The 22244-nt window shown below is 41.4% G+C and overlaps 2 protein-coding genes across 3 annotated transcripts; one reads left to right on the top strand and one right to left on the bottom strand.

Annotated features, from left to right (window-relative positions):
- Window positions 1-1743: 1743 nt before the first annotated feature.
- Window positions 1744-12760, top strand: Ms (neuropeptide receptor myosuppressin). The gene is made up of 3 exons (XM_078190366.1): window positions 1744-1949; window positions 11551-11771; window positions 11834-12760. The coding sequence occupies exons 2-3, from the start codon at window positions 11552-11554 to the stop codon at window positions 11920-11922; spliced, it is 309 nt and encodes a 102-aa protein (XP_078046492.1). The 5' UTR covers window positions 1744-1949; window position 11551; the 3' UTR covers window positions 11923-12760.
- On the bottom strand, window positions 12760-21996 carry LOC144474946 (C2 domain-containing protein 5). Of its 2 annotated transcripts, XM_078190365.1 has the most exons (15): window positions 21386-21996; window positions 20821-21217; window positions 20616-20756; window positions 20329-20545; window positions 20113-20232; window positions 17171-19656; window positions 16545-16694; window positions 16302-16470; window positions 15451-16237; window positions 15070-15387; window positions 14805-15003; window positions 14564-14736; window positions 14356-14481; window positions 14140-14286; window positions 13478-14065 (listed from the first exon to the last, which is right to left on the bottom strand). In XM_078190365.1, exons 2-15 carry the CDS (start codon window positions 21188-21190, stop codon window positions 13979-13981), a joined length of 5490 nt encoding a protein of 1829 aa, XP_078046491.1. In that variant the 5' UTR covers window positions 21191-21217; window positions 21386-21996; the 3' UTR covers window positions 13478-13978. The 2 variants fall into 2 exon arrangements, with proteins under 2 accessions (XP_078046490.1, XP_078046491.1); XM_078190364.1 differs by lacking the exons at window positions 20113-20232; window positions 20329-20545; window positions 20616-20756; window positions 20821-21217; window positions 21386-21996 and adding an exon at window positions 19769-19945 and having other exon boundaries at window positions 12760-14065.
- Window positions 21997-22244: the final 248 nt, after the last annotated feature.

Here is a 22244-nt window from a genome sequence, read left to right as displayed (position 1 = left end):
CGACGCTCGATAAAGAAGCCTTCCGGTTGAAGGATGCAAAACCGCTGCGACAACTTGTAAAATAATATCTGTTGTTTCTGAAAAGTCGCTGGAAACCCACACTTTTAACTGTCCTGTTATAGTCTGCCTCCCAAAATCATTGAAAGTAATTTAACCGAGCTTCGAACGGTTCTCACGATCCGCGAAGATCGGTGTCGAAGTTCTTGCAAACCCTAACTGGTCCATGGCGAACCTCGTTAGCCCTCCAACAGCCGCGCCAGGACCAAGAACCTTGATTGCAGATCTAAAAGACCTCGAAGACCTTCGAAAAACCATGATCGCTGCCGAGAGGTCTTCACGATGCTTGAAAGAATACCGTTAAAGATCCACTGCGTTTTATGGTTCTCCGGGAACCGTTGCACCCACGAAACGACTTACGCGATCTACTCTCAAAAAAGAACCCATCGATCTCCGCACGATGAAGGATGAGATGAGTTATATTAACCGCGAATTGAACTACATAATCAACCATTACGAAATCAGGATCGATTTAAATGTGAATGAACTTTGATATAAAGGAATGTTTCAAGCTTTCGTTAATTATCATTTGTACTAGAAACGTTCTATCGAACCTTGATACTTTCTTGACGACATTAGCTGCTGCACGTATTTTCATTGGTTTTGTTTTAAAAATACCAATAATTCCAAGTACGATATTCTCTATTAATGTAAATATATTCGATTTTCTCGACCATAATATCTTTATGTTAACCCTTTGCACTACGACTTCTTTTACGTTATGTTGCGTAGTACTTATTTGTTCTTCATATTCTTCTTAATAGAACCAGATAATTTTTATTTCTTGTATTCTCTTTATTTACTTCTGTTTCTAGACTGTGACGATAGAGAAATAATAATTTGATTTCGATTTAGATGAAAGTAACAATATTGATATTTATTGTAGTAGATCATGTATGGAATCTTCATCAAGAGTCTGGCAAAGTTATCATAGTGCAAAGGGTTAATAGGAAAATGAACGTAGCCACGAGTACCATACAAAATGTCAATTCGAGTTTTCTCAAGTAGATCTGGCGGCGTAAAGATCACATAAATATTTACCACCGTTATATAGGTTGATGCATGTCGACGTGCCAGGATTGTGCAAAAAGATATCTACATGAAACAATGCCGTATTTGTGAAACAAACCACTTGGCAGAAAGCATTAACAAGTAAATGAATAAATCAACGCGACCTACTGTCACGGAATCAATGGAGACCACGTGAAATCGGTGGTTCGATCAATTATTTTCAAATCGTGGGCACTTCAAGATCAATTAGCCCTTCCCTGACCTCCGACGGGGGCACTTAGAAAATCCTCTCCAGAGGTTACGCTAATCCATATCCCACTGAATCATTGAGTTTCCCGTGTCGCGCATTCCGGAAGTTGCGAGCTCACCGTTAAAAATCTCGTTAGTGGGCGTCGCGACGCAACAAGAAAGCCGTCAGTGAACAGGGGCGTGGAGAGAGAAGGGTTGCGCAACGGTCCGCTTGGTGCCCCATGAAATTTTCATCGGACGTGTCACGGGAAAATTGAAAACGTACGTCAAACGAGGTCCGCGAAGAGGGTGTGATATGCGTGCGATTTCGCCTGGCCGGCCGCGGCCGCAGCCGGGCCGTCGGAGCGCGCATGGCCGGCCCGCGAACCGCTCGTATTTAAGGGCTGAACGATCGCGAATCTCGCCACTATCAGCCGTACCCTTGGATCTTATCGACGCCCCCGCAAACCGAAGCCAACCGTCACGCACACGCACGACCGCGACCGGCAACGATCAAGTGACACTTACGTCGGAGTGATCGTCGGACACCTGTGACCGATCGTCAGCGACCAATCTTAGCGGTCGAAAAGAGCAGCAGCAGCAGAAGCAGCAACGTTCGCAGTCGCTTTGCCAGTTCGAGGATCGGGCAACAGGTTAGCGGTATATCCTTATTCCCGGTTGGTCGACGCGCGAAGCGCCGAGCCGCGGCGAGCCGCCCCGCTCCCGGGGGGTGGAAATCGTATTTTTATCGTCTGAATTATTTAGGGAACGGTTTACTACGGCAATAGAATTCTCAAGTAGACGCTTTCCTGTCAGTGCAACGTCGCGGATTGTACTTCGGCCGAGGGATTCCGTCGCGTCGATTTAAATTTTCAAGCAGGGGATGCTTTTTCGATGCTTGCGATGGGCGGTAAATGTTTGTTGACGTTCCATGGTAGGCTTTCGCTGTTGTAGGGATGATCGCGTGGATTTTTAAAGTTGCGTTAACGGCCATGATCCAGTTAGGGGTGTCTCCCGAAATGTCGTTACAAGACGACTTTCGTTGTTGAAGGGCGAGCGCGACGATTTTTCGGACCGCGATAGCAGGGTGCAACTTGGTATGTTTCTTAGAATTTCTAGCTGGAGAACAATTTTTTATGTTACCGATCAAACGATAGGGTTGCTGAATAGGGGATGTTTCTTACTATTGGAGCAAAAATACAAAAAATATCTTTTAACCTCTGATTTTGTCAATAATTGTACTTTTGTCTGTTTTCTTTTGTACAATTAAGTTTAAACTTATCGAATCTAATACGTTTTTATTAGAAAATAAATAAAATTAGATAATAAAAGAATTTATTTTGTCTTATTCAATAAATATAATATTAATTGTATAGCAACTTGTTGAACTAACCAATTAATAATTAAAAAATTAGTGTTCTTTCAATATTTCCGCAAAAGAGAATCGGTAGATGTGATCTTTTCACAAAGAGATCTTCTTTTGTGCAAGTTGCATTCTTTTGGCAAAAATTTCTCTATCATCGATCCGGTGGATCGCGTTTCCAGCATCCTCAAACTCTTCCGCATGCCTCGCGCAAGAAGAAACATGTCACGGGGCTCAATCAAGCTGCCATTAAGCTTCCCCGATCAAATCTTGTAATCTAAGTTTTAAATCGACTTGTTATTAGTATTCATTTAATTACTTGGAGCCGAGTTCTTCGCTGAACTCGTTTTATCAGCTTTTTATACGTATAGTTCGGCGAAGTTTTATATTACGATACTTTCCCGTCGGAACTCATTCAATTTTCTCTTTTTGCGGGGGCTTTTCAGCCTTGCTAATTATTTACGTAGTTGCAACAACCGTTTAACATTAATAACGCCGTCGCGCGCGCGCGCGCGCGCGGCTACGACAATTAATCATTCTAACTAATGTTCGGGTAGAGCGGTGAGCACAGTGTGCAGTTAGAAAAAACCAATTAATCTTAACACGCCGAGCGTGTAACAAAGTTTTTCCCGCACTTTGCGTGACGTCCAATTCGTTTTTCATTTCGTCGCCGCGTCGCCGTCAAACTCATTTTATTATTTGCCAATGATTCCAGTTTATTTGATTTACAACGATCGATGGTGAATTCGTATACGCGTCGATTTTCATGTAATTGTCGCAGACGTCCATGGCCCCATTTTTCATTCTTTCCGTCGTCTTTCCAATTCTTTCCTGTTTCTACCTTTTTTAAAGGACACATTAAAGATTCAAATAACAATCCTCTAAATAAATATGACGTTTCGGGCTATCGGGGATGATCTATTGGTATGGGAGCCAAGTCACCGTCGGTGCTGAAAAATCGTCAAGAAATTCCGCAAAAGCAACGGATCGCTGGCTCAAAACGATTCTTAAAACTCAATGTGTCACGGACTTCCTGGATTGCGTCGAAAATACGGTAACAAATTGCAGAGACAAAGCGCGGTACCAGGGAAAAGAACGGAGCGAGGGCGAGGATGAAATCTTGTTACCAAAACAAATGAACTCAGCGTGTAAGCCGGCATCCGGACAACCATAACGGCCATAAATCCCGGTTCTTCCTCGCGAAATAGTCAACCGGCTGAAATGGAAACATTAGAGTCTCCGCGGAAAATTGTGAAATGCGCGCGCTGAAACGCGAAGGATTTTCCGACGGGACGGCGCAACGGGAAACATTAATTCCGTCCGAGACACCTGCGGAATGTCTCGTTCTCCGCGAGACCTCCGGGGACGGTTCAGGGCCAAGAGGCGTCGGGCCTCGCTATCGAGACGGTTTCCGGTTGAGAAACGAAATTCCAATATATCTCGGGCGCGACGTGTCCCGGATCGGGACAACGACGCTTCGAGAACGAAGGATCCGCCGACAAGACACGTATTTAATCAAAAGTTTTTAAACCATGGCTCCCGAGACGCGGCCCGAAGGAAACGTCGACCGTTGTCGGACGGCTCCGGCTAATATTCTCGCCGCCCATAAAATTCCCGCGGCATTCCTTTTACGGTCTTGTAAATAATTACCGCCGACTGCACCGTTCGCGACGGCCTGCCCTTCCCCATTCAGTTGATTAACTTTCTCTGGCCACGGATTTATTCAGGCCCGCCGCGGCGCGCCGGCACAACCCTGATTAAATTGTCCGCGAAATTTTTCAGCGGGCAATCCGCGTTTGGCTGTTAACTGTTCTTTCCGTTTAGCGTTCTATTCATCGATCTCTCGTAGCGCAAAACTGCGTAGCGGAGGAACGGGCGAGGAACTATTGGACTTGGCGGGCACAAAAGCACCGCCTACGCCTACCAGGGTGGGCGGATCTACGAGCGATCGTAACTTAGAGAATCTCGAAATATTGGAGGATTGTCAATATCGGCGCGATTGTCGCGGGAATTCAGAAAAATTCCATCTCCTCGAGTGGTTTTCAAAGTTTGCATCTGTTTCGTGTTCCTTGAACCGGTTGCGGCCCGCTTCTAAAAATAACAGAACATTATGTTCGTCGAGCACGACGGAAAGTTCTGTCCGTTAATGTCGTTTCAAGTTCCATATTTTTCGAGGATGACATTTACAAATCGCAACAGGTCATAAGTAACGCTGGATATTGCATTGTACAATAAATATTGTTGATTGTACGGACAATACATTATTTTCTTTCACTTCGCAAGCGAACAGAACTTTCCGATGTATATTATTGAATTAAATTTAAAATAAAATACGCAAATCAATGAAATGCAAAGTAATGTAAAGGAATAACGAGAAATTCGTTACGACAATGTAGCAATTTTAACGTGCGATTCTTGTTCAGCTGTTTCGTGAATTGTTAGAATCGTAAACGTGAGACTTTCCGTTTGAAACAACACCGAGCACCTTGCCGGTGCAGTTAATCTGATTATGCATTCGTTACTCGTCACTGACCAGCGAAATCGATCAATTCAGTTCTAATGCACGCGATCGTTGTTTAATCGGCGCATACTTTGTCCGACTGGGACTTTGGTCGATACAAAACGATAATCTATAAGTTAACGTACAAAGAATTCAACACTGTGCACCGTGTGAACAAATTTTAAATAAAAATCCTTCTCGACGGAATAATATTCACAGCATCAGTATAAAGCAGAATCAACATGATCTCTCTCTCGAGTTCCATCAATTCATCAGTTCCATCTGTAACTTTGAATGACAGATACGACGTTCGATGTATTTGCAATGATAATATCGTTTAATAACGATATACCTAGCGGAACAATAGCCGCGAAACGGACTTAAAAATACATTGCAACTATTCGTCTCAATTTCCATCGTCGTTCGTAACACGGAATCGAAGGAAAAAGCGGCGTTCCAATAATTAAATTTAATTCCCAGCAAGGCGGGGGTGTGCAAACGGTAGACACCGTCCCAGGACAAGCATCCTGAATTCCAGGATTCCATTATACAGTGTTCTCGCATAATATTCCCCGTTACGGTCGCGTCTCTCCATCGCGGAATAGAATAAAATCGGCGCGAGATCTCAGGGAATAGAATCGCGCGTAGCATCCGTTCGGAATAAATCCCGGCCGACATTCCATTGCACTCGCATTACCTACAACCTTCCTCCTCCTCCTCCCTCCCCTTCCTTTCCACCCTTTTCCATCGTTCCGCCACCCTTTGCGCCTTTTTCTTCCCGCTTTTGTGTCACTGTCGACGACGCGTTGTTCTCGTTGCATGTGAACGCGTTCGATCGCGAATCGACGAATCCTCGCGTCGCCGAGTCCAGGAATTATAAACGAGCGACGCTTGACCCGTTCTTACAAAAGGCTTCGCGCCGTAACGCTTTGATTTTCACGCGATCGGCTGCGTTTTCGGTGGAAGTTCTCGTTGAAGCGTGGCTGGAAGCCGCGCGAGGGAGACTCGAACTTTTTCGTTCGAGATCCCCCGCGTAATCTCGTTACGGCCGAGTGGATAATCTCGTTCTCTAATTGATCGAATGGGATCGATTTCGGGTTAATGTAAATGTAACCGGCTACACCGATAAGCTCGTCGCGGCGGACACCCGGTTTTAAAAGTATTGCGAGGAGCATCGAGAACTTGCTCGTTCTCCCGTAGATTGCGGGCGACGAGTAATCGCGCGTTCAATCGTTTCAATCTCTGTTCTACGGAACATCGAATTCTCATAAACGTTTAGTAAGTACATAGTTAGCGGATAGCTCCGAGCACCTCGGGATTTTTGAGGAATTGTTCATTCAGATCTTCGAGGTGCCGATTCTACAGGTACTTGGAATGTTTCCGAGCCATTTCAGTATTGGTCAATAGAAGTTTTCGAGCAGTCGGTGCATTAGTTGTTCAAATATTGAATCGCTCCTGAAAATATTCAAGCATAGGAATTTCGCCGGAGCTCTCGGCTACGAAAATGTTTAGACTGCCATCTATAATTATTGAAACGCTTGTTCAAGTACTTTGGAGTACGCAGCTCGAAAGTAGTTGGACAGTACAGAGCACGGTGTATCCTGCCGTTCCAACACCTAGCTGACACGCGTGTTTCCGAAAAAGAGCTCTAGGAACATTGTTATACTCTACTTGAAGATAATTATTTAACGAAAATAATATCAACCGCGTTGTTATTAATTCGGCAAGCTTGCCAGAGAAAAGGAGTACACGGTCGGTTTTATCGGACTAATTTTCTGGAAGCCGCACAAATGTCCAAATATTTACGCACGGTGGCGTGCGTCACGGTGTCGAGGGTGTTGAAGAATTAATTAAATCAAGCCATCGAATGCTCAAACATTCGGCCGGGGGAACACGTCGAGTCGAGTGGTGCCGAGAAGGTTACAACTTCTTAAGTATACTGTAACAGTCGAGCAGGCAATTATGACTGATCGTGAAACGGCGACCCCGGTATTCGTTCGGTTGTCTTTGTCACACGCGAGTCGAACTTATTCACAGCGTTTTCCCGCGGACCGTTCGGATGGCGAATTCCCGAGAACACGGTCACTTCGACGGCCACCCAACCCCCGCGATCGACGTGCCCAGTCGACGACGCTTCGACAATAGCAAAGAGACCGGTGAATCCGTCGGCCGGTATTTCAGACACGCAAACTCGATTAACAACTGACATTCATTTCCGGCGGCAATCTAGCAGCCTCTTGATCGATCTTGTCGGCTGTCTCCAAGCCTCCCCCTATCTCTTTCTCTCCGTCCAGGTGTTCCGGCTCGCCCAGAGATCTGCATAGGGCATAGGGCGGCTCCCACCGAGACGATTCTGTATACGTAACCGGAGGAATTTTCGCGGATACGCCCTCAGGAATTTAATCGTCTCGCCAGCTTGCGAACTTGTTTGACGGACAAACAACCTACGTTGTTCTCCTCCGTTCATTGAAATTTGAAACTGTCCCGGACGAGTTGAAACGGGAGACACCCGCGGCTTCCGAGTTTCAGCCACTCTAATCCACCTTTTTCCGCGCTGCGCCGGCCGAAGAAGTACCGGGACACTGTCCCAAACTGATGAGCATTTTTCTTGTACCTTGCGCGTCCACAGTTCATACATTTCTAAAGACTTCTTGTACACTTTTCTTTCCTACATTTTTCTTTCTACTTTTCTTTCTCTTTCTTTTATTTATCAACCCTCTTAGCACCGAACAACGATACATCGTTGTTGGCTATTGTTGAAAGGATAGTCTTCTTAATATTTTTATTAAACAACAATTTCAATTCCTATTTCTTCTCCCCTTTTGAATTTGTTATTTACCAGGCTTTTCAAAATTCTTTCAATTTCTTTCCGAAACTTTATCAAACTTTGTAAAACGAGATTTAAACATTTCGCTCAGATACAGACTCTTTTGGCCGGTACCAAGAGGGTTAAGCTATGAAATCCCTTACGGGGTTATTAGCAACATACAATAGCGTTAAATTTTATCTTTGAATACACGAATCGTATCAGGTACTGTATCGTAATATAGTTTAACGATTCAGCATGTATATCGTGTTGATTATTTAAAAATGATCAGCAGTGATTGAATGTATGGTTTACGTAAAAAGGTATTTATCGTGCATGAGGACGGTCTCTTGTACACTAATGAACATTTAAAATTATTTTGCGTCACTCTATTATTTTAGCAACTTCTTTGTCAAAATGTTCATTGTATCTTGAAATATGCGTTTTACAGTCTATTCGACACGCACAACCGATGTCGGCAAACAAAAACCTCTGAACTGAATTTCATTCTTATCGGCTATACTACTTCTCCTTCCATTTTCTACGTCTACATAATTGTAAAATATATTTCTCCGAAAATTGTCTGAAAATGAACCAATTTTCCCGCATCGCGGAGGTAGATTCGCAATTAGCATACTTGCACTGTCGCAGCGGATTGCACTAAGTTAGTCGCAACAGCGTTCCCGTAATAAATTCGTTCTCAGAACTTCTTGAACCGACTTCGCCGTAAATCCATTACTCGTTCGCTGAAACACGGAGGCGTTAAGGCATTCGATTGTGGCGATAAATAATTCCGCGGTTGCGTTAAATCACGTTTGCCGGGGCAAACATCGTTCGGATGATCAGGCGTTCGGTTCCGTCGCTGCGCCAGTGATATAAGAGCGAATTAGGTCAGCCGGCGGCGCTCCTACCGCGTCGGATCGTAACTTAAAAAGCAAACTCGAGGTGTTCCAGGTGTACGCGAGACGGTCTTTCTTCCGACCTGATGCCCGGCAGATTGGTCAGCGAGGCTATTAAACGAGATTAGTGTACCAGGAAACAAGCGGGGGGCTATTATTTGCCGAAAGAATTTCGTTTCTGCCGTTGCGCAATGGCGTTACCCCTGTTCTTTGTTCCGCGATTCGGGGATTAAATTAGAGAGCGCGGGTGTTCGGCGTGACAAAGGATTTAACACGTACCTTTGCCGGTGACAACGGCGAGAAAAATGCCGCGCCGCAATTACTTCCTATTTGTGTGAAAGGAATTGCAGCTGGATTGTTTATGGACCGGAACCGCGGCCGGCAAATTGAAGTTTATAAAAACCGCGATAACATCAGGTCTTCATTAGAAAATTACGCCGGGGCCATCTGCAGCATTTGCCCGACATTTTGCGGAAGTTCCGACCGCTGCACGCGCGATTGCAATCATCGTAATTGTTCATTAAACGTTCGCGATTATCTGGTTGTATCGCGAACGGGAAAATTCTAGGATCGGAAGTACACAGTTTAACAAATTTTGTTCGGGTTTGATATCGCCATGGATTTGAAGATCGATGTCTTTTATTCGAAATAAAATATCGCAGCTGAATATTTCATCGGCGCTTTATCTTTATGATTTCGCTGCTCTGTAAATAATAAATTTAACTTTACGAAAGAATGGAAACCAAATTTCTTCCGCATTAATGTTGTTATTAATTTCTAAGTTACGAACAAGTCTTAGGATTCCTCCGCTTCCGGTGACGCGAAGAGGTCCACCAGCGGTCGTGCCGCGACTGATTTATGATCTATCGATCACCGAAATTACTGGCCGAGACGTGACAAAGCAAACCGTTTGGCTATTAACACCGCAGGATCTTAATTAACTGTCGGGAAACGAGAAAAATTCCAAGTGTCGCCGCAGGGGTCAGAGGACACAATGTTGCTGTAGCAATCCAAAGGCAATTCCATCCCGTCTGTTAATTATTGATACGTCGTCGAATTATTTACGCGCTGCCGCGTCACTCTGGTCCTTTATTACTCGAAATTGTTACATCGGCGACTTCTCATTCTTCGTGTCCATCATACTTTATTGTTACAACGCCTGGGACAGCGCAGCTTTACAACTTGACACCTTCGGATTTCTCACATCCTGCCTCCGAATATTTTAAGTTCAAGTTGTCCATCATACATTTTTGAGAAACTCGTTAATTGTTACTAATCATAACTCGACAATCTTTTTAATATCCAAGCGAATCCAAAGAATCAAGCACTCCAACTTAATACCTTCGTTAATTAATCAGCATAAAACGGTGGATCTAAGCTTGTCCTAATTCCTACCAAAAGCACAAACTGTCGCGTGTTCCGGAATTTTTCTCCGAGGGGTTCTAATCGATGAGTGTAATAAGAGTACAATTTAGTGGCCGGACGTGCCAAAAATACGGATTTATATGCTGTTTGCCGTAGCGCTGATGCTCGAGCAGGATTTATTGGTTATTTAATATAATCCCAGGCTCGTCCGTGCGTTCACTTTGTTGTAACAATAAGACGAAGGAGATCGAACTCCCACGGTGCCCGCCGTACACGAACGAAGCGAGAACTATTAAAGAGTCCGAACACGTAAGGACAAGTAATGCGATTTCCCCGACTTTGAGCTCACTTGTGAGATCACATTCGGATCAACGAGACTTATTTACTCGATATTCCGTGACCGTCTTGTGTAACACAATACCCTTCTTCGTTTTCCATAGCATCGACAAACAGCGGACTCGCTTTCGTAACCGATCGCTCCTGCGAACTTTCTTTTCCCTGGCATTTTTCCTCGAGGAGATCGCACCGACGCTCGTTTTCACCTGCAGTCTTCCGAAGTCAACGTTTCAACGTAGCATTAATTCTTTACACCTCGCGTTCCATCGAGTTCTTTTCAACTATTTTCAAAAATAATTCTAACCAACAGACAAGGAAAGTAATAATATCTTAGCCGAATTTCGGAATGAAAATTTTGGGAACATCGACTTCACGCTTAAAATATTCCCTCCTTTCTTTAACTTTCACCACTATTTCCAAGAATAACTGAAACCAATAGCGATGAAAAATAATTTGTTAGCTGTCTTCGAAGGATGAAAGGTGAGAAAAGTGTGGAGGTCGCTTGAAATTCTTCTTCTTCTTCTTCTTGTCTCGCCAATGTAAAATACATCTCGGGATTCTTCCTCGCATCCGGCCACGGACACGGCTATAAATGTTAATGCTTTTTATGATAATGCCGCAATCCTGGTACGCATCCCGTCGCACGATTTAATGGAAAACCTGTTGCTGGAAAATTGATTTCCCTTCGGACTCTCGCGTGTCCGTATGCAGCGAGCTAATCTTTTCGTCGTCAGAAGTTCCTCGACTGTGTTTTTAATCGGTCGCACTTCTTTTTGTGCGCGGGTTTGATTAACTTGTAAATTGTTGATCGGGTACCTAGAACTTGAAGCAGTTAGAAGCCACGGTAAAATTCCAAAAAAGAACTTCTTCTGCTATGTGATTATTCGTGGACAATGCGTTGAGAAACTGAATCTCTTTTAGAATAGGTAGGATCACCTTTTTGATCATTGTTTTGTGATTCCGTGTTTCTTTTTCTTTATCAAAGGATGAAAATGATGCGCTTAATGAAGGCAATCCTCGTTTCGATGACGACCACGACAATCTTCTGCAACATCGTCTTGGCAGCTTTGCCGACCCAGTGTAATCCCGGATTTCTGGACGATCTTCCCCCAAGGATCCGCAAAGTCTGCGCGGCCCTCTCCGGGATATACGAGCTGGGCTCAGCGATGGAGAGCTATATCGTCGACAAAACAAATCATATAACAGGTGAGACGAGTTTTTCGTCGATCCGAAACGCGTCTACAACGGAAAAACGTTTCGTGTTTCAGGTTTCCACGAGAGCATTCCTTTGTTGGACAGCGGTGTGAAGAGACAGGACGTCGAACATGTTTTTCTCCGTTTTGGAAGGCGTCGCTAGACTGCCCACAAATTATGCTTTACACTAAGAAGATACCGAACAATTTACCTCTCATCAATTTATCGTCTCATCGTCCCAGCTACTAAATGATATTTTACGATTTATTTAAGACATTAATCGTGCGAATTACTAGCAAACTATATAACGAGAATGAGTCGCTGTTTCTGTATCGAGCGCACTGCGTTTGAACGAGGCCTAGCTGAGCCGATGGGGTTCGTTTCTTCTTGCAAATAAATTCTTTAGCCAAAGCAGAAGCAACATGGACCGACCTCGATTAATTCATTCAGCTGGAATTCGATTTTACTTCGTAAGACAAATAACGGAGCGACTATGCAGCTATCTCTGATAATATTTTCTTTGATCGGGACCCTTTCGTTCCGATGTAACTTCGAATATCTGAGGGACTTCCTACAATATTCACGCGCAGAAGGTTTTAAGAGAACGGAATAAATATTAATGGAAAGATACCTTATTAAAATATCACAAATTGTTGTTTATTTTCGATGTTTTTGAAAGAATAAAATAGCTTTCTTCTCCAATGCTGATCCGAAATTTGTTAAATCATTACGCCATTGACATGGCCCCCATTTAATTGGCTGAAATGAAATATCGTATATACAAGAAACTCTATCTTTCCTATAACGTAAATGTCAGAATGATTTAAAACAAAAAGAATACATATTAATAAAAGAAACCCCATTAAAATATAAAAAATTGATTAAACAACAAAATGTCGTTGTGTAAGTTATATGTTGGTTTGTTAAATTTTCTTAGATTTAACAAATTAACGATTCAAATAGATTATTGTAGAAGGGAAAAGAACACGAAAAATTCACTCTGACGACAATTTTATTTGATCGCGTTGCAACAGGGACAGAGTAATTAACGACTGTGTAAAAATAAAACGCAAAACTTGTTTCACAATGCACGTTCACAGGGTGACTATGATTTTTGTTAACGACAAACAACAACCGAGTGTAAAAGGTTCAAGACACATGCATAACAATCCAATGTACAAGGTATATTTCTTAACCCTAACCGATAATCTAGGTCACCATGATTCGTACAACTTCTAGATAAAATACATTCAAGATTCTTGTTCCCTCCATCGAAGGTGGAAAATAGTTTCGCAGATTCTTTATCGTTCTACTATCTACAAAATTTCGACTTTTTACAGGCCATTTACATTCCTATCCCACGTCAACGGAAACAGACGTTCCCCGCGTTGATACCGATCGTTAACAATTAAAAATATTGCAAGTAATCAGGTATAATGAACGTATACACCTACGCCATTTTCGTTTTTCTTTTTCGAACACATTCTATGGTACTTAAAGAAACAGATCCATCAATTTCATCGATATTTCAAATTTTAAAAAGCCCGGTTGATCACTAAAGAAGGTAAGACTCTTATTCAATTTGCAATGAAATATTTTTAATATTTATTTAAATACGAGAAGCGTATGCTGAAAATGTTTATTAAAATTCGTTAGGAGCAGATATTATAAGTATAATGTATCTTCGCTCCTCCTACAAGGAAAATTAAAATTAAATTTAATTTTGCTGGCCCTCCGAAGATTAAAAACTAAGTAGCGCTTGCCTGATTAAAACTGAGAGAAAGATTGAGCTCTTCTCAGATGCCCGAATCATACAGTTTGCCTGTAACGGCCCCTAGAACGCTGTTGGGTGGCGAAAACGATCGTCCGCAAACTTTTATGTACAATTCCGAAGGCACCTAATGATCATCAAAGCTTTACGTATGTCTAGAATCGCTGGATCGCGTGTGTGCGTCGTGAGATTGCTTGGTATTTACGCTAGAACCGCTGGACTCGGTTAAAATGACACGTGTGAGCGTTATCTACCGTCGACCTTGATATCCACGACTTGAGGATTTAAGTACTTATGCTAAAATCTCGAATATTTACAAGCCCTATCCTATCACAGGATAATAAGTCGCGGTGCGTCCTGGTCGATCAACAAGGTTCGCCGAAAAATCGAACTTTCGGCGTTGGTTCTCACAGTGCAGCTATGGAGGTGCCGAATGGGGAGGTTGGGGTCAGCAGTTTGAAGTTCCATAGTGCTTTTCGTTTGCGAAGTATGACACTGACACCACGTCCCCGCCAACATTTATCAAGCTCTGTCCCTGAAATGCAAAAGAAACTTATTAGAATTACCTAAACCAATCCTAGCTACATACCTGATTATTATTGATCCTACTTGATTTTTATGGGGACTATGGAGCAGCACACACTTGGTCATAAAGAACGCCACCATAGCATTGCCTCCCAAGGCCGTTATGTGTGCCCGAACTATCGCCAGAACCTCCATTATAAAACTGTGCGTGAATCCACTCAAGCCACCGTTCTAAAACAAATATAAAAATCAGTCTATCCAAATTTATTTATTTAAGTAGACTTCCAAAATGCTACAGACCTCTCTGATTGACGTACTCTCACGGATAAAGAAAAAGTTCAAGTTCCCTAGGTACCTTTCTATCCGACCACCAGGTAGATATGAAAGAGGAGTTATATCTACGCCGTATCTCCCTTTTAAAGGCACCTGGAAGTTTTATATTATTTTTTATAACTGTGACATAACTTCACGTAACCTCGTAAACGTATGCCTGGTGCATAACACTTACATGTTTGTGTTTATGCGTTATATGAATCTTTGATCGCAATGGGGAACGGGTTCTGGACTTTAATCCTACAGTGTTAACTAAGTTAGAGGAGTTTACTGTGGCAATGCTGGATGCATTGTCGGATGAAATTTCAGCATGGTCCACATCCAAATTAAATATCATATCACTGTCATCTGGAAAGATGAAATTGTTCCATAAACATTTAAGTTGTAATTGCAGATAACATTCTTAAACCACTTACCAGATTTTTTCACCTGATCTTTGCTCACAGAATGGCTCATTAGTTTCTTTTTAGGCTTATTCATTTTAACAGGATCACCTAAACCAAGAACCATGCCTATCACTGTAAACTGTATCTCGTCTGGTTCAGGAAGGGCTAACTTAAACTGCATATCGCAAAGGGCACATGGAATCATTTTCCTCAACTTGAAATACACAGACTATAAAAATAAATAGATTATTGTAGTGACGCTATTTCAGCACAAAAAATCTTTATGTAAATTTACCTGAAGTAGTTTAGCGAAACATTTCGAAGGCATGGACGCAAACTGTCCTGAAGGAATTTTCGTCCTAGAGATCTGCGTGAACATCTGTAAATTTCTAACGATCTCCAGCTCATCCAGCCCTGGAATCGTTTGAGTATTTACTACATGAAAGTCGTCAGGAGGTCTGTCATCCATTAACAACGATATTCTATCCATATCCTCTATATCGTCGACTTCTAATACACAAGTGTCCCTGGTGCCGACGCTGAAATCCAAATCAGGCAGCTCTTCCTCCGACTCGTCTGTATCCGAAGTTGGGACTCGACCATTTTCAATATCCTGTAATAAATAAATTATGCACTATCAGTTTAGTGTTTTTATCTTCTTCTAGATAAGACCTACCGCAACAGGTTTAAGTCGATAGTACTCTCTATTTTTCTTGACTGTCTCCAGCAGAGTTTTTTGGATTTGTGTCAGCTGTTCCTCCTTATGCCAAGAATTCCCAGAAGCAATTTTTGGCACTGAAGGAGTAGGTAAAGCAGTCAGAAAAACAGCGCTACCTACAGCCATACCAATGATCAATCGTTCCCCGACAGAAACTTGCAGCTTCAAGCCGAAAATGGCGTTCATTCCCTTAACTTTTAATTTGTTTAACAGTAAACTATGCAGCTCATACTCCAAAAATGGCAAGCAATCTGATATCTCTTTTGCGTTCAACTCTCCCCTGAGATCTTTTTTATTTTTGCACACGGTGGCTTGTATTATACACCCTCTCCCAGTCATGGCAACATTCTCCGGAAGTTCTATGGTAGTAAACATCACATCTGGTACCCTAGCTCGCTTGCATATTGCACATTTGGCCACGCTCACATGAAAAGGCACGCTTGCCTCGTTGTAAGGAAGGTGACAAAAACTACATTTACTTTGAAATTGAGCGTCGTGATCTTTGCTTTCTGAAGTGTGCCTTACTTTACCACTTGGATGAGCAGAGGTCGTCACTGACGAGTCTGTTTCGCTTTTCTCTGCTTTTACAGGTACCGGTTTCTGTTGGGACTTTTCTGTTTCCGCGGGGTTTATTACTGTTCCTGATTGTCCTTTACTAACGAACACGTTGTCGGCATCCTGACTCGAACTATGCAAATTAATGACGGCTGCCGTACCATAAGCATTCAATACGCAGACGTCATCGCTGTAAAAATAAACAAGATGTGAGATAATGATTTTAAATGGCGCTAATCAATAGAATATCTTACCAAATACTAGTTTCCTCCCTGTAACCGACGACTACGTTGCAGGCCAATGCTCTAGCATGAGAGCGAACTTCCATTCTAACTTCTTTCCACCAGCTATCACGACTTTCAGGCTCTTCTAAATTACTAATCCTCTCCAGGAGTTTGACTGACCTTGAGCTTACAAGACCACCTATCTCAATATACATATGTATTATTAATAACCGTAGAAATGATTTTTTTACAGACGATCATCGCAGGTCTCACCGAAATGAAGGATAAATCCGGGCGGATATTGCTGCATAGTGAGAAAGGGATACTCTAACATTTCAAAAGCATCCTGATTCATGGTTCTTATCACAGCTGTAGGTGTCTTTACGAATCCAGTCATTGATCTATCAGTTCCAAGAGAATTGCCTATAACATATAATACGATTTGTTTTTAGTTAATCAGTCAACTTTGCATTTGATTCTGCATACGTAATTATGTCTCTTTGCAAGAGGAATGTCTCATAAAGTGATACAACTACTTATTATAGCACATAGGTACCATTACCCTAAGCAAGATATAGGCAAAGAAGTAATCTAAAAAGATGATTACCTATAACCGCATGGGATCATCGTGACTAATGATAGTTTTTGGTACAGGAATGTCTTCTTTGCCGGCTATAACTCACTTTATGAGGCAACCTGTATATCGAATCTGGACCCGCAATGAACTACCTCAGGGACAATGCATCGATGAATATAGTGCCGTCGGAGCACTATGCGATAGATTTGAACAGATATAGTAATGCTGCTATAAGATGCATAATCAGTGAAACGTAGCTTCACGCAATACCTGATAAGGTAAATATAGTTTTTTAATTATTCTACCATGGAAAGACACTCACCTTTGGGGGTGATGCTCAGGTCAGAGTCACTGGATCTTCGATGCAATGACACTGCGGGCTGTGCCTTGGTCGTTGGTACTTGACAGACTTTTGAGACCATGGAGGGAACAGCCGGAAGTGGACAAGGTGGACTTATAGATGCCTCATCCTGTTGCCTGTGATCGGGAGAAGGACGGGACACACACGAGTGGTCAGTGATATTAGCAGTGTTAGTAATATTAGTGAATTCATTGTTGTTTGATATCTCGTTTATATTACAAATGCTATAACTCTTGTGTATCGTATGATCGATGGATGAGAGTGATGACAAATGGTTAGTCGGTTTTAATTCCTTCATCTCTATGGCGTTGCTACTAAACCTAAGCGAATCGCTGCTCTGAGTATCTACAGTTAATTCTTTGGCAGCGAGCTCATGCGACTTGAGATCGATCACGGATCTTTCTGTAGTGAAACTCTGCCTTGAGCTAAATGACTCAGTTCTATGTGAGTGTGATTTTATTATAGTGTCGCCAATGATTATGCTCTCAAGAGAGGAATTGTAGGAAGAGGAGTCAGGTGTCAAAGGTGGCAGTGTAGATTCGTTCAAAGGATAAATAATTTCTGAGGACTTGTAGATTTGGAGGCGTCTTTTCAGACATTTGTTGTGCAAACTTTTCCGCAGATTTGTAGGATGGATATTCCTATAGATTCTGTCTCTCTTCTTCCTTTTCAATTTGTAATGATCGTTGTTGTTGTAGCCATCGGGATGTTCCATCATCTTTGTATCAATTATTTTGATCAAGTCGAGCATTCTGCGTTGCCTGTTTTTATGTTCTGTATTGTGCACATCGTTGCAAGAAGACTGTATCAAACTTTCAATACTAGATGAGGTCTTTGATGCAGAATCCATGGTTGCTTTACTATCCATGTCTTCTCTAACACGAGACTCCACAATCACAGGAGCCTGAAATTGTTGCAATGATGGTAGCGATTGAGACAGTGAAGAAAACTTCAGCACATTATGTTCCTCCAACTTATCAAAGCGTTCCATGTCTTTAAACGAGCCTCTGCGTGAACTATTATCGCTTTTCTCAACGAATAACTTTTCTTCTTGGTGCACCTGGTCAAACGTTGGTCTATCATTTCTTTCTGTATAGCTATTTTGTAATAATGAGTATGCAGACGTGGACAGCTCAGATTCATCGACGTAGGATAGTTCATCGTTTGTGTTATCAGTCCCTATCGGGGTAGGCTGGCGAATGGTAATTATTGGTTCCTTTTCTGTGTCAATTGATGTATGTTCATTGTCCACAGTTTCCGGAAAGAATGGCGACCGTATCTCTACGGGGGTGCTAGTAGCAAGAGGACAACAGGAATCTTGTGAGTCTGACTGTATGTCGTCTCCAATATTTTGATTCATATTTGCTTTATCATTTCCATTTATATTATTGTTTTGTGGTTTCAAAGAGCGTGAAAAATTAAACGGTATTTGATTTGTAGATATACATTTAATCAGAAACGATGCATCATCGACATGAAGAGGACATGTCTCACTATCTGTTCTATGTAATCTATTTTTTAATGACCTTGACCGTAGTGGAGGGAAAGTATCAGACCTGGTAATTGTTCTGATCATTCTGTAATTTGTCCCTCGCTCTTCGTCAGTCGATATCTTCGAGTCACATAGAACATCATAATTAGTACTCTCTAATGAAGAGCCGTCCGAGATGTCATTAGAGCTAGGTGTGTTCTCTTCAAACGACGAATCGAATTGTTTCTTTTTCTCAGCTTTCAACAACAAAGCGTCAACTTTCTCTCTATACTCTATTCTTTCGCGCTTTTCATTTTCATGTTCATTAATTGTATCGTAATGATGCTCTGGAGGTTGAGAATCTTCTTGCGCATTAGATGGTATTGTTGGTGATTCACGACCTTCATTGACGTCTTCCAAAGGTACTTTGTGTATGGATTTGATCAGAAGACCAGCTATACTTTCCTTGCTCTTGCTATCTCTGAATATTTTCGGTCTCCTTGGATTATGTATGCTTGCTAATGAAGATCTAGCTGAGCTAGTCACGCGTGGGATCATTTTACTGTCTCCATCACTTGAACCAAACAACTTCTTTAAGTTCTTCATGCGAACGTCCAAAATACTTTTGTTGCTCTCACCTCTTTCGTCCTCCTGAGCTAGCATGATTCTTATAGAAGCATCTTGGATTACCGATTCGTTTAAACTCGAATAAGACACTGCGGATTTCTTCATACCGCTTACTCTCTGAGATCTCTCATAAGATCTCCCATCTTCTGATTCATCGCATGAATACTCTACAGCTTTCACAATTCGTTTTGGTCCCTTATGCGTCTTTGTGTGATGCGAAAAATTATCTTTTATACGCATGTTTGCAATAAAGGGATTAGGGACACATGTAGGAGTGACGGAATATAGCGGCATACTCTCATCGAGTCCTGTATGTTCCTTTTGTGCTTTGTGTTGTGAAAAGAATGCCCTATATGAAAACGTGCAAGTGAATAAAAGAGAAAAATACCTATTAGTTCATATATCCAGATTGTTGTAATCAGAAGTATAAAGCATAACTGTTCTAATTACTAGAATTTTACCGATGTAATCGCATCTAATTTTATCATTTCTTTTTTTCTTCAACAGCTTGTTTCATTCTTTTTCACTATGAAAAGTGATAAAAGTTCACTTAAAAAACTCTTCCATGCATTTAGTTAGTAGTAAAGCAATGCCAGATTCTCTTCTACAAATAAATTCCAATACTGAATTAGAACTAATCAGCATACCACTCACAACACAGAACACTGTAAGGTAATATTGGTATTAGACGTTCCGCTAAACGAAAGGCAGTTCAACGATTATTAGGATTATCGAGCATAATTAAACAACTTATTTACGAGAGTTTAGATTAAGCATGTGTAGTTGAACACTTTTAAATACTTACTCTTCAATATTGTCAGATGGCAAGTTTAAGGTATCCTGTAGCTTCACAAGTGTTACAGCAGTACCTATGCCTCTGGCAACAATGCCAGATTCACCTTCCAGATCAAAATTTTGTAAATATCTGTACATGGATAAACAATTATGTATTGCATTTGTTTGAGATACTGAAATTACTTAGGACAGTCTGTGTAATAGTTCTCCAGAAATATAAGCCTACCCAATAACAGCATTTCCACCAAGGTCCAAAGCTTTCAGTCCAATTTTTCTCTGAACTTCTCCACTAAGTTTAAAAAATAACGTTTGACGTGCTTCATTGGAGGCTCTGGGTGTTCTTATTTTGTCAATCCATTTGTACTCAGGATCATCACTAACAACTAGCTCCTCAACAAAGCCATGAATGCTTTGTGTATGGTATCCATGTGGTATATTCGGTGCTGAAATAATATTCAACATGTTTATCATGGAATATCATTTCCGTTTATCAAGAAACGTTCGTATATTTACAGTTAAAAAATTGTACGCCACAAGAAGATTGTCTGAACTTGTTAAAATCAGAGAATAATTCTACTTTGACTATGATATTGACTTCACCACGAATACCGTGCATTGTGTCATATACAGGGATCCACCCAGTCATGACTGAACCTAGAATAAAAAAACATTAATTCAACTTCTAAAGAAAATATAATAGTTGCAATTAAAAACTTACCAGTCTGAGAACCCGTGTTTGTATTCATGGCAGCCTCTAGCGTCCAAATATTCTTAACAGTAGGAGGTACTCCAGGTAACAATAATGGATTGAGATTTATGTAAACTTTGCCTATAGCATCATTTGCAGAGTATGTGTCATGGTCCATCAATCTAATCTGCAAGGGTTCATCCTGTAACTCTGAATCATCCACTTCGAATCTGTACCATTCAGAGTTCCATTGAGGATTCAAAGACTTTCTGCATACATCTGTCTTAAATGTTATATTGCCAAATTTCAATTCTACATAAGCATCTGTTGTGTCCCCTGACCGATCCATCACTGGCAGGTTACGACCTGCCAGGACTTTCACTTTTATTTTGCCAGGCATTTTAGCACCTAGTGTTCCAATGGAAGTCTGTAACAAGTGAACTGTGATTATTATGATGACAATAACGCTGAAGGTTATGTTTAAAAACAAACACCTTATTAATAAAATTTTGTACCTTTTATGTATCATTTAACATTCAAACGCAAAACTAAGTAGAACTAAGTAGAAATGTTTGAATCGTGTGGAGGTACTCACTTTCAAAACACTCAGAATGCTACTAATGTTAGCTATCGTATGAGATTCATTTGACGAACGAATGGATGATATATTGCACTAATGCGCGGATCCTTTATTTCGGCGACCATATATTAAAACACTGTTTGCTAATTGCTTTAGCGAATGGTGCGATTAGAACTTCGTTTCGCGCTAAGCTGATATTTGTTTACAGTCACATCGTCGAAGGAATGCATCGCGTGGTTTCTCACAGTGAATCCTACGAGATTTAATGAATTTGTTGCTCAGATTTCACGATCAACGTGAAATCGTGCTCCGAAAGAAACGTTTTTGCAACGAAACTTAATAAAATATAACGTAAATGTCTCAACAGCGATGCTCGTTGCTAATTTTATCGATTACTTTATTGCTGTCAGTATCCTTTCGCTTACCCTAATGTTTCACCAACAACGTACGAAATCCAAATATTGTGTGCATTATAATTGGAATTGGAGTACGCCCAGATTATTGCTCTTTAAGGAATTTCTACGTTTTATTGGTTCAAACGCGGAGCATCGCAGTGATTTTGATATGTCCTCTATATTACATGCTTCTATTTTAGGTTACAGTTACAGGACCGAGAAGTGTACTCGTGCTCGATTTGAAAATTTATAAACTTATTACCGACCGAGGAATGATTATCGATTGCAACGCGTATGTAGTTCAAGGAAAAACAAACAGGCGGTGATTTGTAGTTAAAAACTGTTTCCCGCGAAGACGAGTTTCTGTAACATATAATTGCTTGGCGCTCTTTATTCGTTAAAAATGGTTTGCTCTTCGCAAAATTAGTTTACATAATTAAAGAAGCAAACTACACACCTCTATAAGAAAATTGTTGCAT

Source organism: Augochlora pura, chromosome 9, assembly GCF_028453695.1.
Source record: "Augochlora pura isolate Apur16 chromosome 9, APUR_v2.2.1, whole genome shotgun sequence".
Classification (NCBI taxonomy): domain Eukaryota; kingdom Metazoa; phylum Arthropoda; class Insecta; order Hymenoptera; family Halictidae; genus Augochlora; species Augochlora pura.
This window is presented reverse-complemented; position numbering and strand designations above follow the sequence as displayed.